Source organism: Molothrus aeneus, chromosome 3, assembly GCF_037042795.1.
Source record: "Molothrus aeneus isolate 106 chromosome 3, BPBGC_Maene_1.0, whole genome shotgun sequence".
Taxonomy (NCBI): Eukaryota; Metazoa; Chordata; class Aves; order Passeriformes; family Icteridae; genus Molothrus; species Molothrus aeneus.
The window spans coordinates 111,068,214-111,083,443 of NC_089648.1; the positions used below are offsets into that span (position 1 = coordinate 111,068,214).

Below are 15,230 nucleotides of genomic sequence, written 5' to 3' on the forward strand. Positions count from 1 at the left end.
GCAAGGGTGCAACTGCAGACTCACATCCAGCACAGGATTTCACTATAACCACATGTGTGTCTGCAGAGTATTCAACAGAGAACAAATCCGCTGATTTTTATCAACTCATAAGGCTTTTGCAAATGTTTGGGATCTCATACTTCAGGAAAAAGGTGTGTGTGGGGGGAATCTAAAAAAATACCCAACACCAAAACAATCCGGAAAAGAAGTGGAGGTAGAAATTGTTGTTTTAAGAAGATGGTCAGAGACAACAACTCAAGTAAAAGGACTTTATGAGGGACAAAATATCAGCCAGAACTCACTCTACAAAGGTAAAAGCAATCTGTGACCATCACAGATGAGGAGCTTCTTAAATTAACTTCTTCTCTGTTCACAGAACAAAAAGGTAGCTTGGATGTGCCACCAGAGCCACTTCAAGGGAACCCCCAGAGAACAAACTGCAGTGACTCCAGCCTGGCTACAACAAACTGCCACTCCACTGCAGTGCTACCAAAATGAGGCTTCATTTCCAAGGCAGCCCACAGACAGAAAGACAAAGACAACTCCCATATTGTGGAAAAACCCCCAAAAGAAAGAATTCCAGGATTCCTGAATTCCAGGACACACCCTCCACTGATTGTTTCACTTACTCCAGATCACACTTGCTCGCCTCGGTACCATCAGCACCTGTCCCATCACAGATCATTCACCTCAAACCAAAAAGGGATTGACCAGCTGCAAATGGCTCCTTATGAACTTCCAGAATGAAGGGAACAACCTGCCAGGAGCACCCCGGGGACAGCTGAGGTGCCACTCCTTCCTCTGAGGTGCCACTCATTCCTGGTACCTCCTGGTGCCCAAGGAGAAGCCAGAACAGACACACCCCAAACACGGACCCCACGGAACCAAGGGGCTGATTCCCCAGATACTTGATATTTTCTCTGGTAAGATGACAATGTGGGAAGGTAGAAAACTGGGTATTTACAGCCCAGGAAGATCTGCCAATATGCAGTTGCTCACAAGGGGTTTTTTACCTGTTTAACCTTCAGAGAAGATACTGTGTGGGATGTCAGCAGCTTCCTGACAGTGACAAACAGAATTAAGACCAGATTATTCTACATTAGATGGTACAGACACACAATTTCAGTGGTGTTACTTTGATCCTGCATCACATGAACCTATAATCAGGATACAGAAGTTCTAATATTATTTTTATTCTTCCCTATTGCTTTAAAAAGGCAAAGCTTCAAACAATGCCTTTTTTTTTTTTTACAGATACTATAGTAAGCAATAAGCAATATTTCTTTTAAAATTGCAGCTGTCCAACAGTTTGAGTCTGTTCTTTTTAAAATGAAACAGCCAGAACAAATGGTGGTGGCAAGCCCAACGTAAAGAGGTCATCGATTATTAAAATCTCCTTACTATAAATCGTGGATGTTGCTTGTCAGCTCAGTGTGTGACTGTGGAATGAATAAGTAGGTAAAATTCCACTAAGGCTCGAGTTTGCTCGATCATTCTGCTGTGCAAAAATAGAAATAAAAGCTCTCCCCATCCTTTCACTCCTAAGTACCAAAACATTCATACAGGCAGTAAGAAAATAACTGCAGTGGTGCAATGGTCACTGATCCAAGTCCTGCCTTTCCTGAGTCCGCCCTGATGCTACTCATGAATTTGCCTACTCCAGAAATGCAATAAAACAGGAAAAAAAAGACGGCTTCATTCTGCTCCAGTGATCTGTATCTAAGGAAAGCACATACATTTTCCAATGAAATCCATAAGTGGAAGTCAAGGCCAAGCCCTACCTATAGATCTTCCAAGGGACAGAGAGGTGGCACGGGGGTGCCCTCTGAGAGCACAGGATCCCCTTGGCACGTGGGGGAGCACTTTGCTCCACATGGACAGAGGAAAAGCTGACCTGGAGGGCTCAGCCTGGCTCAAAACCTGCTGAGGAGCCATACTGGAGCCATCACGAACCTCTCTGAGGGTTAAGAGGGAGGAAGGGATGAGAACAAGGCGAGTAGCAGGAATTTCCCTTTGCTCTACCTCCAAAGCGGAGGGGAGGAAAGGGAAACCCATCCTTGAGCTGTTTTCCCCTCTTTAGGCTATCCCCACACAAACTGGGAAGATAAAGAGGAATGTGGAGGAAATGCTATGCAAACTTGTCTATATGTGTCTCTATACAAAAATTTCTGTAGGTTTGTTTGAATTTGTTCTCTGTTAATGTAACACAGCCCTGCCCGTCTCTAACGCTTCTCATGCTGTTTCCATCCTCTTACCGGCAGCAACATATCATTTTATCAGGATGCCAGGAGATCATTTCCACACAATGCTAGCAGATGTAATTTTCTTAGATGCACACACAGTTCATCATTTAGATACTAGATGACAAGGTGATCGCAGGGTGACTGTAATGCAAGTTCGCTGTTTGGTATTTGGAATTCTCAAATGATAAAAAAAAGACTTATCAAATATAAATATCTTTAAGAAAAAAGTAACAAAAGTGCTACATATGATCAAGGAAAACAATTCCATTAGTTCCTGCTACTTAGAGTAGGTTTGCTTTACAAATATTACCACATCCATTATCAGTATGGCTTCCAATTATTAATTAAATTGCTCGTAGCAGTATAGCTTTCTCACACCTTAACAAAGACAGAGTAAAGAGAACACAAAACATTCACACCCCATTTCTCAGGTAAGAGATCCTCCTGCCTTCAAACAAACAAAAAAAGTTCATATTTAGGAGAATATTTATGCTCTGATGGTTATCTAGCAAAGGTCAGATGTCAAATTCTCCAGTAACCTTTCAGGCTAGTCAGGACGTAGGCATTACTTACACAGGCGTGTAAAAATCCACTCACCCATTTAGGACCTTAACAACCTTCCTGGAAAACATTGCTTTCGAAAGTGGCAAAGTGGAGAGGGGAGCAGAGCGGGGACAGAAAAGGTGAGAGAGGAGGAATTAAAGGTGAAACTGTTAATGACAGATGGCCAAGAGTCTAGACCTCTTCTGAGCAGGCACTGCCAGCCATGCCAAGAATGAGCAGTGGTTCTGAGAAGTGGACTGCTGTCCATTAGACATTCAGCTCATTTTTCATTTGATCCCAGGCTGGGCTTCAACCATGGTCGCAGAGGCAGAAGGCAGCACTTCTCCACTAAGCCACGCAGCTTGTGAGAGCAGAGGATGTCTGTGCTGAACATGTGAGCATCAACTGAAATGTGGGAATGTGTTTCCAATGGACATTCTCGGCACAGCACCCGAAAAGTAAACGGAGTCACTGTGTGACCAGTGAGGCACGGCTTATTGCAGCTGGAAATCATTTATTCCCATGCTGGAGTGGGGTTTCTAAGTGTTCTTTTTACTCTCTGTTGATACTCCCAGTCTGGTGTCCATCGACCCTGTGCCACTACCTCAGCTTGCATCCTTCCAGTCTCAGGGCAGGGAAAGCGTACGGACTATCGGTTTCAACACCATCTCTAAGGTTATCCAAGATTTTAAGTGTAGCCTAAAGACTTGTAATTGAGGGCTGTCTAAAATACCTGGAAGCACTTTGAATGCTAAGACAGAGCAGCAAGATTTTTTTTTTTTCTCTTTTTTTTTCTTTTTTTAGGTTTTTTTTTTTTTAATTTTACCTTTCTAGCCACTGGGGGCCGGGAGAGGGAGGTTGGTTGGTTGATTGATTATTTATTGGGAATTAATACTGAGAGAGTATATGCAAAGGCTGAGGGCACCATGCCATCTTCACAGAACAAGACCCTAACAGCTAACTGACGTACAAGAAACTGCAAAGTTATACTGTAAGAACACATATTAAGGACTGAGGAAAGTCTGCTAAGGTGCTACGTCTAAAACTAAGTTACTTCTTGCTTTGACCCTCCCCTCTCTTGGCATCAGTCGTCGTCCAGAGCCTCTGTCTTGATCTCGTTGGCTCCTTGCCGGGCCAGCGCCAGGATGGTGTGGTTGACTGCTGCCATCTCCACAGCTAAGGAAATGGGGTCTTGGTGGTCACTATGGCTAGTGCTGTCATCCTGGGGACCATGTGGGAAGGAGCAGAGAGAAGCAGGGTTATTCCACAAGTCCAGAAAACCACAGCGGAGAAAAAAAAAAAAATGCGCCAAGTGATTGTAGAGGGACAGAGCAGGGTCATAATGTGGGTTTAGGACTGGTTTCCAACTGGTTTAGGACTGGTTTCCCTCACTGTGCAGACAAAGGTAACCAGGCAGGGAGTGGGGGACCCAGCTGTGGAGGAAAATATTGAATTATAAAGACACAAGTGATACATAAGGTTAAATCAGGAAAGCAAATTAAGACAGGAATCACTGGGCATGGCACGGGTCCATGCTTATAGCTGGAATATACAGTTCTGGTCATCCCTGGCCATGGCAGGGGGTGGAATAAGATGAACTTTAAGGTCCCTTCCAACCCAAACCATTCTGTGGGTTCTCTGATTCTATTTGATGCCACAACAGAAAAAGAAAAGGCAGAGAAAAAAAACATCCCAAGGGAAGAGTTTTCCTCATGAGAAGAAGCTAAACAGAGTTAAGTCCTCCAGTTTGGGGAAGAAATGGCTGACGGTTGATACGATAAATGTTGATTACAAATAATTGGAAAATAAGAGGACAATTGTCCTTGGTTTTTTATGATCTAATAATCAAAGACACTCGCTGGAATGATAATGTGGTCCAAGGCAGCAGTGGGAAGCACTGCTCACTTAGCACAGCTCAGTTCAGGATTCACTGATTTTTACATCAGACAAAAGTAAAAATGGCTTTAAAAGGTGTATGTTTGACAAATCCAGGGGAAATTAGTCTGCTAGAAATTATGGAAACTCAGGAAGCCTCTTAAAACTACTGACTTACAGAAGCTGGAAGCTACTAGAATGAAATAATTCTATATACATTAGAGAAGTATTTTTTCTTTAAGTGCTATTATTGACCAGAACCATGACACAAACTGAGCCTAAGCCTTGGTCCAAGTCAGCATCCTCTGAAACATTGAATTCACACAGATACAGGTGAAAAGATGCTGGAAAACTCTTCCAATGCTAAGAAAACCAGTGACTGAAGGGGATTGGAACCACCATAAATCAAATAGGGAATTTTGGGAAAAATCATGGTGCTTTCCCTTCTTTAAAACAGGGCACTAATAGTTACCCACCTGTGATCTTGGATTTTTAAATCATTACCATTTACAGAAAGGAAATGATAAACATTTATCAGTATCCCAACAGCCTTCAAGTGATGAACTTTTGTGATTTAAAATTTAAAACATGCATAGAGCATTTTTAAATTAAGATGATGGGTGGCAAATGTTAAGGAGGACAAAAAAACCCCAGGATTTGGTAAAATCCTGAGGTTATTTAGAAGGATTCATTCATTTATAACAAGGGTCTGGTAAATTTTAGGGCCACTCAGAAATCTTTGTCATGGTACAAATACAGAGCCCTAAAATCTGGGGTTTAGGCCCTTTGTTAGTATTCAGATGAACTTTGTGTTTTAAAGTTTATTAAGAGTTTAAGTCTATCTGTGGAAAACAGAATTTCTGGGTTTAACAACTAAGGGATGCTAAATGGTCATCAGGAGAACTTGCCATTTAATCTGCTTTGCTGCTCATGACTAATTACACCTCGTAGAGGAGCCCAGATTACTGAGAAATGTCATTTCTAAGGCCTCTAAACAAAGATCTTTAAACTTTAACAACCCATTTATTTATCTTTTCAAAGTATCCTGGTTAATGCACAGAAGAAAAACATAGTTCAGTTCATGCTCCACCTCAGTATTCCAGTCCTGTCTGTCTGACAGGGAATTTTCTGGGCTTGGCAGTGGTTTCTAAATATTTTATGGCAGTCACAGAGCAGCTTCTCATCACTGAGAGCCAGAAAAGTTGGTCCCACCAAATCTGCTGGTGCTGACCTACAAAAAGGGTCTCAATCCCCATCAGGAGCAGAGCATCTGGGGATGCCTCTGCCAGGGATCTGCTGCACTGGGCCAGAGCCAAGTGTGCCAGGGACTCATTCCAGGACACTCAGCTGCTGTTCCACTCCAGCAGCAGCCTTTGCAGAGGGAGAACTCCCAGATTCTCCCGAAAGAGGCAGGGAAAAGTGATCCAGCCCAGCTGTGGGGTAGCACAAAAATATCTCCTCTAAAAAGCAGGAGTGAACTGGTTGAATCACTGGTTCCAAACCACGGGGGTTTGGCAAACACTGGGAGAACTGGGAAGGGGATGCAATACCTGTCAGGAAGGTGTGTGAAGGAAGGGTCACCAGCTTTAGGGTAGGTGAGGGCAGGGTAGGCAGTGTGGGAAGGGGTATTCTTTTGCTAGAGAATTTAAAAAAGAAGTTGCTGTCAAGGGTTAAAAATAACCAAGAAAAAGAGAGAACAGGCAAGGATTAAAATGCAAAAACAAACAAACAAAAAAGACAGATAAAGACACCTAAATCAAAATAGATTTATACTCTGGAAAAATTTCTATTCTGTCTCAATGTAAACAATCCAAATAGTGGCACACTCTTGCAGAACAATATGGAATAGGCCAATTAAAGTCCAGAGCTTAGTAAATCAAATCCTTTCCCCCCAGCCTTCACCCTTTGTCTGCCAGTGTTTGAGGGGTGATCCTGAGAAGCTCCTGAAAGAACAGAGGGAGCTCAGGAACCTCCAGGAGGGTGCTCAGTGCTCAGAATCCTGCTGGGAAAGGCTGGCACAAGGAATTCTGAAAGGTCCTGGGCAGGGCTCCCTCCTGCTCATGGCTGGGGCTGGGTCAGCAGCTCACAGAAGGGGTGGCCCTGGCTAGAACAGGGCCTTTCTTGCAGGAAGAAATCAGAGATGCAAGAGGTGCCCGGTTTTTTAGGGATAATTGTTGGTGCCTAACACACAGGACTGTGAAAAACCTGTCCATCCCTTCCTGAGGGAGGGAAACTCAGAGTGACAGGGAAGGAGAGCATGGATATGGCAGGGCTCTGGCTGAGGTGAGGCTCTCCTGCCGTGCCTCAGACATTGTGTGTGGTGTGAGGGGTGTAACTTGCTTGTTTGGAGCAGATCCTCCTGTCTTCTTCTACCTTCTCTGCTTCTCTGCCTCCCTCGGAACATCGTCCCTCCTCCTCCCCGTTGCGTACTTGCCAAGTGTCCTGTTGTGAGGCAACAAATCCACGTGGGTCAATACTGGGTATTCTCACCCTCTCCCCATCACAATGACATAAAAGCCAAACGAAACAGGATTTTCAAGAGGCAAAAGGGCCTTTTGAGGTGTTTGAGCTCTCCCTGTTTGGGCCATGAGGCTCCAGTGCTCACCTGCTCTGAGTAGTCGTTGCCGTCCACGTCGTCGCTGTTGGAGTGACCTCCTGGACTCTGTACATCTATTCCATGGCTCTCCAGGATTGCTGCTTCTTCGAAAAAAGCAAATGGATCCCTCATTTATCTGATGCATTGGAGAAGTTAAAGTAACTCAGGGTTTTTTTTTTTTGCTTTTTTAGGAAGTTAGAATAACTGGAAGAACAGGGTTAGTTCTTAGCACCTTTCTCGTCACTCTCCAACATTTGGGAATGTAGCACAGGTACAAACACTGGTTTGCCTGAAATCCTTCCCTGCCAACTTCCAGACCTGTCTGAGAGTAAAAATCCCTGTCTTCCAGCCAGTCCTAAGAGAAGTCAGCGTCATTTCTGAGGTACTGGGGTGGCAAAGGCATTCCCTGTAAATCTTCCCCCATAGTTTGGACTGGCAGGACTCAAGGGGGTGGGGAGTGTCTGAAAATAGATGGGAGAAATTTCTGAAAGCACTTCAGGGATTTGAAAACAAAAAAAATCCATCTTCCAGTAGGATCCATATATCTAAACCTCCCCTTGATTCTTTTCGATCTCTTTTCAAACCTCCTCTCCAAACACTAAGTTTGCTTTATTCTCCCATCCCTTTGAGAAGCCATTTTCACTTGTAGAAAAATAAATTTAGTTAAACTTCAGTAACGTGTTAAATGGTATAATAAGAGAGCTTTTTTATTATTCAGAAATAAGGCAAAATAGTGGAATATTTGAAATAATTAAAAATACTGAAGTGAGCAGATATGGATGTCTGTTCACCCATGTGTTGCAAAAGTAATTCTGCATAATATCTAAGTAAGGGCATCAAACTTTTTATGAATGGCAGGAGTTTGTTGAATCCACAAAATAATAAATCACTGAGGTGATTTATTCTCTTTAGAATATCTTATCCACATCACAGAGGGTCTCCTTCCAACAAGTTCAGAGCCACTTCTGATTTCCCTACAATCAGCTAAGAACCCAGAGGGTTAACTCTGAAGTGATTTTTGTTTTTTCCTGATTATCAACAAAAAAAGTGGCTTTTTTCTAGCCACATGTCCCTGGGCAAAACCTTGGAAAGCTGTCAGGGGCAGAGGTATAACCAGGATAAAAACCACACTAAGCTTGTGAACCTGCCAACATTTCTATCTCCTTTATTTTGAGGTTTCATTTCAGATTTGAGTTTGGATACTCAAAGGAGGGAAATGCAACTCCCCTTCCACCTATAAAATTCTCACTTTGCTTTTTAAAGCTGATCTTCCAGTAAAACTTTGTAACTGCATCACTTTTTCCTGCACTGATGACAGAATTCTACAAATTACACGTATTTCACAAAAAAATCTGGAACAGCAAGGGATTCATTTTCATAATTCCTCCACATTTCTCCCGAGGCTGTCAGCACCTCTGGTGTTTTCACTAATTTATTCTTACGTAATTGCCACCTCTCCTGAGCAAACCCCAAGCCCTGCAGGCAGGCTCTGTGATACATTACCAATATTGGCTCTTCTCTTGATCTCCTTCCTCCTGTTGGCAAACCAGTTGTACACTTTGAGGGAGGTAACTCGCTCCAAATCCGACAACTTTTTTCCTAGGAAAGCAACAGAGGGAAAAATAATAGTTCAGTGGTGTTAAAATAATATTTCAGTGGTGTTACTCACTGGGTTCCAGAGAAGCTGTGGCTGCCACATCCCTGGGAAGTGTCCAAGAACAGGTTGGATAAGGCTTGGAGCAACCTGGGATAGTGGAGGTGTCCCTGTCCCTGTTCTGGGATTGGAATTTTAGATGAGCTTTGAGGTCCCTGCTCGCCCAAACTAGTCTGGGATTTTATAGGATAAACCCCTGAAACACAAACAGCACTGGCAAGTTATTATAATAGTTATTATAATAATTAATAGATATAGATTAAATAGTTAATAAGTTATTATAACTGAGAAAAAAGTGAACTTTATGTGGATCACATTCCAGTGTCTAAGTGCTGTGGCACTAACTGACAAATGTCTCCTTTTCTTCTGTTTTTTAAAGATCTGAATTACAGGAATTTGTTTGCAGCTTTAACCAACTCAATCCAGAGCCATGGGAGAATGAAGGGCTGCTTTTCCAGTTTGAGCACAAAATAGAGATTCCAAAAAACTGAAATTCCTGCCACAAACCCCATCCCTGGGGCTCCTTCTCTTACTATGTGTCACGAGGGTACAGTTCACTGTTTCATACAGCAGTAAAATGAATTAAGCGGTTTTGTGTCACCCTTGCAATCTGCTTTCCTCTCTCTCAGCCCCCATCACACCCTCCCAACTGTGCCAGGACACTCAGGATCTTTTGGGAGAATGGGGGTGGATGCTGGAAACTGGATTTTTACATTTAAACCAACAAAAAATTCCCCAAAACCAGAAGGCAGCTATAGAAAACTATGCCTTTATCTGGTCATCAGCACAAATAAGGGAAGACTGGAGGGATTCAGTATTCCAAGGACATCCTGGAAACCTCTTAGTTTCTCTTGACCCTATATAAAATATTCCCACATCTGCATCCTCAGACCTCTGCAGGCTACACAGGGTTGAGCCCCCCCTGCTTCTGACTCCTTTCCAAAGTTTATTTATTCAGCATACAAAACACCCATGTAATTGCAGCAATCTGCACACTTAAATAAGTTAGGAGAGATGAGACAAGTGAAAGAAAGAAAACTCTGGAAATTGATAGCTTGGCTGCTGCCTAATGCTTTGCATCGGCAGCACTGGCTGTGTTTTACTGCTCCCCGACACGGCCTTGCAGCACTTTGTTCCAAGTTGCTCCACTAACCAGCAACACAGCCAGGAATCAAATCCTCAGCTCTCTGGTCCTCTACCTGATGGATTTTTGAGGGAAAATTTCAGCAGGTATTAGGGAAAAAGTACTTTGCCATGAGAGTGCTCAAAATTGTGGAACAGAGGCCTGGAGATGGGAAAACCTCTGGTTTTGGAGATACTAAAACTGAACAATCTCATCTAAGCTGGTCCTGCCTCACCAGATGAACTCCAAAGGTCACTTCCATTCTAAACTGTCTGACCCTCAGCTATCCTGTGACAGTCCTAGCTCTCCACAACTCCCTGAAAGGATAAAAAGGTGGGGATCCATCTTTTCTCCCAGGGAACAGGGACAGGACAAGAGGAAATGGCCTCAAGATGCACCAAGGATGCTCGGGTATATTGGGAACAACTGGGATATTGTTCCCAACATTGGGATATTGGATACTGGGAACAATTCCTGCCTGGAAAGGGCTGTCCAGCCCTGTCACACCTGCCCAGGGCAGTGGTGGAGTCCCCATCCCTGGAGGGATTTAAAATTCCTGTGGATGTGGCACCTGACGACATGGATCAGTGGTGGCCTTGGCAGTGCTGGGGATGGTTGGACTCAATGATCCCAGAGGCTTTTCCATCCTAAATAATTTTGTGATTCCACGTGCATGACTCACACTTTAGTTGCCTTCTCATTAATTTTTATTCTGGTTGTAAGAAATCTAAATATATCCAAAACACAAGTTCTGAAATCTATGTAAATGTTTGGTTAGCAAAACTAAGCAAAGGCAGGTGCATCCACTAACATTACACTGAATATTCATGCTCCTCTCCTAAGTATAATTTCTCCAAAAACGGGGAAAATGCAACTTGTTGACCTCAAGAGAAGGTCCTCCATTCACACCCAGGTTCTAATCTGAGATCCATGTCAGGAAGCTGTAAAACACTGAAAAACAGGAGAGCTGAGCTCCTTCCTCCTCCAAAAACCTGATTTATCAGTCAAAGGTTGATGACCTTAGAGGTCTTTTCCAACCCAAATGATTCTCCAAACATGAGTCTGAGAACTCAAGGTGCTGAAACCTCTTTGGTTTTGGAAGGACCCCCCCAGCAGCTCCTCACCTGGTTTTTGTATAACTGCATTACAGGCGTTGGCAATTTCTTCTCTCTTTGCCTCGTCGGGATATTGATTCTCATTGAAGTAACTGCAAAAGGAGAAAAAAACCCTCAATTTTCCTTAAGAAATCAGAGTATGAAGGTTCCAAAGCAGCTCCACTAAAAGGTGTCAGCTGCTGATTTATGCATCATTCCTCCAAAGGTACCACAGTGAATTTTATGGTAAAGTAACATCAGCCTGCACTTATGTCCACATGGAATGAAGGAAACTTCCCAAATCCCTCAGACAAATGAGTATTATCTCAGAATTTAGAATATTGTACTAGGACACTCAAAAATGTAGGCAATTCCATGGATATCAGAGTTAAGAATGTCAAGTGAAGCATCATCTCCAAGACACCACAGGCCTTTGATTTTACCATCATTTATTTATTATTTATCCCCTGACACAGCCCCAGCTTAGGTAGAAGGAGCTGTTTAACATTTATTTTGATGTATTTGTTAATATATACACATCCATACATACTTTTAACATCTGTATTAAGCAAAACCCCACAAATTCTGCAGAGACAGATGTGGTGTGGAGATGCCATGAAATTACACAGGATGATTTCTAGAGTCAGACTGTTTTTTTAAAACCACAATTCAAAATTCTTCAATCTTCCTCAGAACAACACATTGAGTACAGCACGTTTCTAACAGTATTTTTTCTGGAATAATTGTGATTTTATTGTACTTTATATGCAGTAAACATCCTATAGAAGTTAAAACTGTTTCCTCTTTTACCTCATTGAACTGTTCTGCAAATTTTAATGAACTGATTTACATTCCACAGGGCTTATCAGATCTGCATTAAAACCAACAAAAAGTCCTGTTTTCTTCAATGGACTCTGCTAATCACACCACAAGCAGGGCCTACCACTGGTTTTTATGTAGATTATCCATAATATATAATCCTAGGATTTCTTTTATCAACTTTGATCAGCAGCAGGCCCAGCTGTTGGACAGCTGCTCTGGATTTGAAAATAAAATATTTATTTCCTTAACTGTAGATCATTTGGTAATAGGAGATTCAGGCATATTGAGGCAATTATTATTTTCCATTATTCATGGCCCCAGTTACTTTCTATGGAAATCCAGATTCTGTTCCATACAGGAACTGTTTCTGTCCAAACTTTGAACACTCAGGTTGAATTTTAGGTGCCACTACGTCATCCCCCTGCTCACAGAGTCATTTACAGTCACAGCTATGCCCAAAATGGGGTCCTATTTCAAAGCTGCTCAGTGAGTAACAGAAATCTCACATGAGCTCAGAGAGTTGCACCATTCATGTACTTCCAGGTGATCTCCTAGGAGAGAGCAAATGGGACCACAGGAATAGCTCAATCTTCTCTAAATGAAGGGCAGCTCTGCCTCAAACTTCAGTTCAAGTGTTGGAAAAGTTGGGAGTTTGTCAAATTAGAGCAAACTAATTGCTGGAATTAAGGTGACTGAAGAATCAAAGGAGGAGTTCCCTGACACAGGACTGGTGTCTTTGTTCAGCTTTATGAGAATTTAGAATGCACATCAGGCCCTCTGGACATGGTAATTTTTAAAGTGTATTCTCCCCTCTTCCACGTCTATCCCCTTTGTGTGATTCCAGCCTTTGAAGTGATGTGTGTGTCCATCTCAACCTGCAAATTTCTGTTCAAAGGGGTTGCAGGGTTCTGGACAAAGGTGCATTTTTGGGGAATGGAGAGCTTGGAAGACAGAGCAGAAAATGCTTTTTCCAGTAGTTAGTGATGGAAGCAGAAGCTCAAGATCCCAGTTCAGCAGACCCATGGCAATATTTCAGCTCTCCCACCTACAGAGCACTGCCCTCTGCCCAGAGCCAAGAATCATTTCCTCTTCTAAGCACCCTGAGATAAAGGAGCATCAAGAGATCACAGCTGAAAACTGCTGCTCTGTTATTTACATGAACATATTGCCTGCCCTGGAGTCCTAAACAGCACCACATGTACAAAAAACAACATTCATGGAAGAATTACAAAATACATAAAATTATCAATCAGGGTGACCTTGAAGTGCCCATTCTTGTTAATTCAAGAAATTGAGACGCTAATTAAAGCAGCAAAGACAACACCAGAGCTACCAGTGACCCTTTTCTTGTCACCTAACTCAACAATGTCCCTTTCCCAAGCCACAGCCAGGCTTTTGCTGCCTCCAACAAATAAAAATATTTTCTACCAACAACAAAACTTCAGCCCGTGCTTACATTTCTTTGGGATAACAGGAAATCTCCCTGTGATGGAGCAAACTCTCAGAACTGGACAAGGAATGAGGCATCTCTTCTAGCAAATGAGGGAGTTTTGTGTATTCCAGTCATTTTTGTGATTCAGAAACTGCTAAAGCAGTAATTCTTATCTCTAAACATTTTACAACTAAGTTATAAATAATTAATTTGCCTGACATTTCTCATCAGTCTGAAACATTTTCTTTAAATTCAAACAGGAATTTCTGATCTTTTCACGTAAAATGTCTAAAAATTTCTACAAGAAAAGTGATTCTCACTAGAAAATGTGAAATTCTTCTCACCCTAAATCTCAATTTATGAAAAAGCATCAAAAATCTCAGTGAGTTTTTCTCACACAGCTGTCCTGGTCCTTTTTGTGGGGATCCCAAAGTCAAGTAGGTACCACCTGGAAGGGGAACTAGTGGAGCAGTTAAAACTCTGTTTCTGCAGTTGACAGTAATTTTAAAACCTGCCTCTCCTCCCCCTGCTGGACTATTCCTTGTCCTCATTAGTGATGGGACTTCTCCTTCCCCCACACTTCCATAAACTTGGCCAGCCCTCAACTTGTGCTCCCCAAAACTGAATCTCCTCCTCAGAACTCAATCCCAGGATGGTGTGGGGTGGAAGAGACCTTAAAGAGAATTCACTTCCAACATCCTGCCATGGGCAGGGACACCTGACACCATCCCAGGTTGCTCCAACCCAATCTTGGACATGTCCAAGGATCCAGGGGCAGCCACAACTTCTTTGGGCAACCTGTGCCAGGGTCTCACACCCTCCCAGGGAAGAATTTCTCCTCAAAATCCAACCTAAATCTACCCCTCTTCAGCTTAAGGCCGTTCTTGAGGCCATTCTGTTTCTCTCCATGACCACATTGTGCTTTTAGTGTTTGAAGGAGTTCAAGCTGCTTCATCAGAGTTCATAACCTGAAAGGAAAAGGTCTCACAGCTCCAGGTAACCCTAAATATCCAACCCTAATTGCTGATTTTCCTCCTCACCCTCCAAATCCCCTGTGCATAAACTCTACCAATACATCACATTTCATCCCCATCCCATCAAGGTCTTGTGGCAAAGCACAACATTTTAAACCTCCCACCACGTGGCACTTGAGGGTTTAGTGGTGAACATGATGCTGGTTGATGGCTGGACTTGATGATCTTAAAGGTCTTTTTCACCCCTAATGACTCTATGGTTATATGATTCTATGATTCCTGAGAAGCAGATGAGAATAATTAAGTTTCCAAGATAAGGAAGCCATGGAAAAATATTCAAGACTTCATCACTGACTATTTTGTTTGCTCATGTAGAAGTTGTGAAAACACTGTGATTTTTTTGGACTACAGTTCTTCTCGCAGTAAATTAATTATTCTGCCCTCTAGTTCTGTTTCTTATCAGCCAGGTACACAGGGAAAGAACGCAGGATGTCTGAAATTCCCTTCACAGCCACAAACCTGTTCACAGTCTGAAAAGTTTCTGAAAGCTACAGATGAAAAATATGAAGCCATATGAACTTAAAAGGAAGGAAAAAAAAGGAACAGGCACAAGTAACTCCTGCAAAGGCACACTGCTTTCTAGACAAAGGGCAGCTGTCAGCTGAATACCTTCCATGAAGAAACCAAATGATCTCTTTTGTAGAAAATGACAGTGGAGGATTAAAATGAAAAGTGGCCAAATAATTTACATGAGATGAGAATCCATATGATGGTAAAGAATGTAGATATCCTTGAAGCCGTTTCATTTCAATAACACTGAAGCCTAGAAAAATTGCAGATTCAGAGAAACCCTCTTTCTTTCAGGGATAATGTG

General features: G+C 42.5%; 1 protein-coding gene across 9 annotated transcripts in view; it reads right to left on the reverse strand.

Moving 5' to 3' along the window:
* Positions 1 to 255: 255 nt before the first annotated feature.
* Positions 256 to 15,230, reverse strand: part of HMBOX1 (homeobox containing 1) — a 110,946-nt gene continuing 95,971 nt past the window's right edge. For 4 of the 9 annotated variants that reach the window (XM_066547625.1, XM_066547619.1, XM_066547624.1 and 1 more), the window contains 5 exons: positions 11,159 to 11,241; positions 8,761 to 8,856; positions 7,267 to 7,361; positions 7,002 to 7,103; positions 256 to 4,008 (listed from right to left, as the gene is read on the reverse strand). In XM_066547625.1, the coding sequence (XP_066403722.1) occupies positions 3,871 to 4,008; positions 7,002 to 7,103; positions 7,267 to 7,361; positions 8,761 to 8,856; positions 11,159 to 11,241 (514 nt within the window). In that variant the 3' untranslated portion in view covers positions 256 to 3,870. The remainder of the gene's footprint in view (positions 4,009 to 7,001; positions 7,104 to 7,266; positions 7,362 to 8,760; positions 8,857 to 11,158; positions 11,242 to 15,230) is intronic. The other 5 variants (XM_066547628.1, XM_066547622.1, XM_066547627.1 and 2 more) reach the window with 5 other exon arrangements.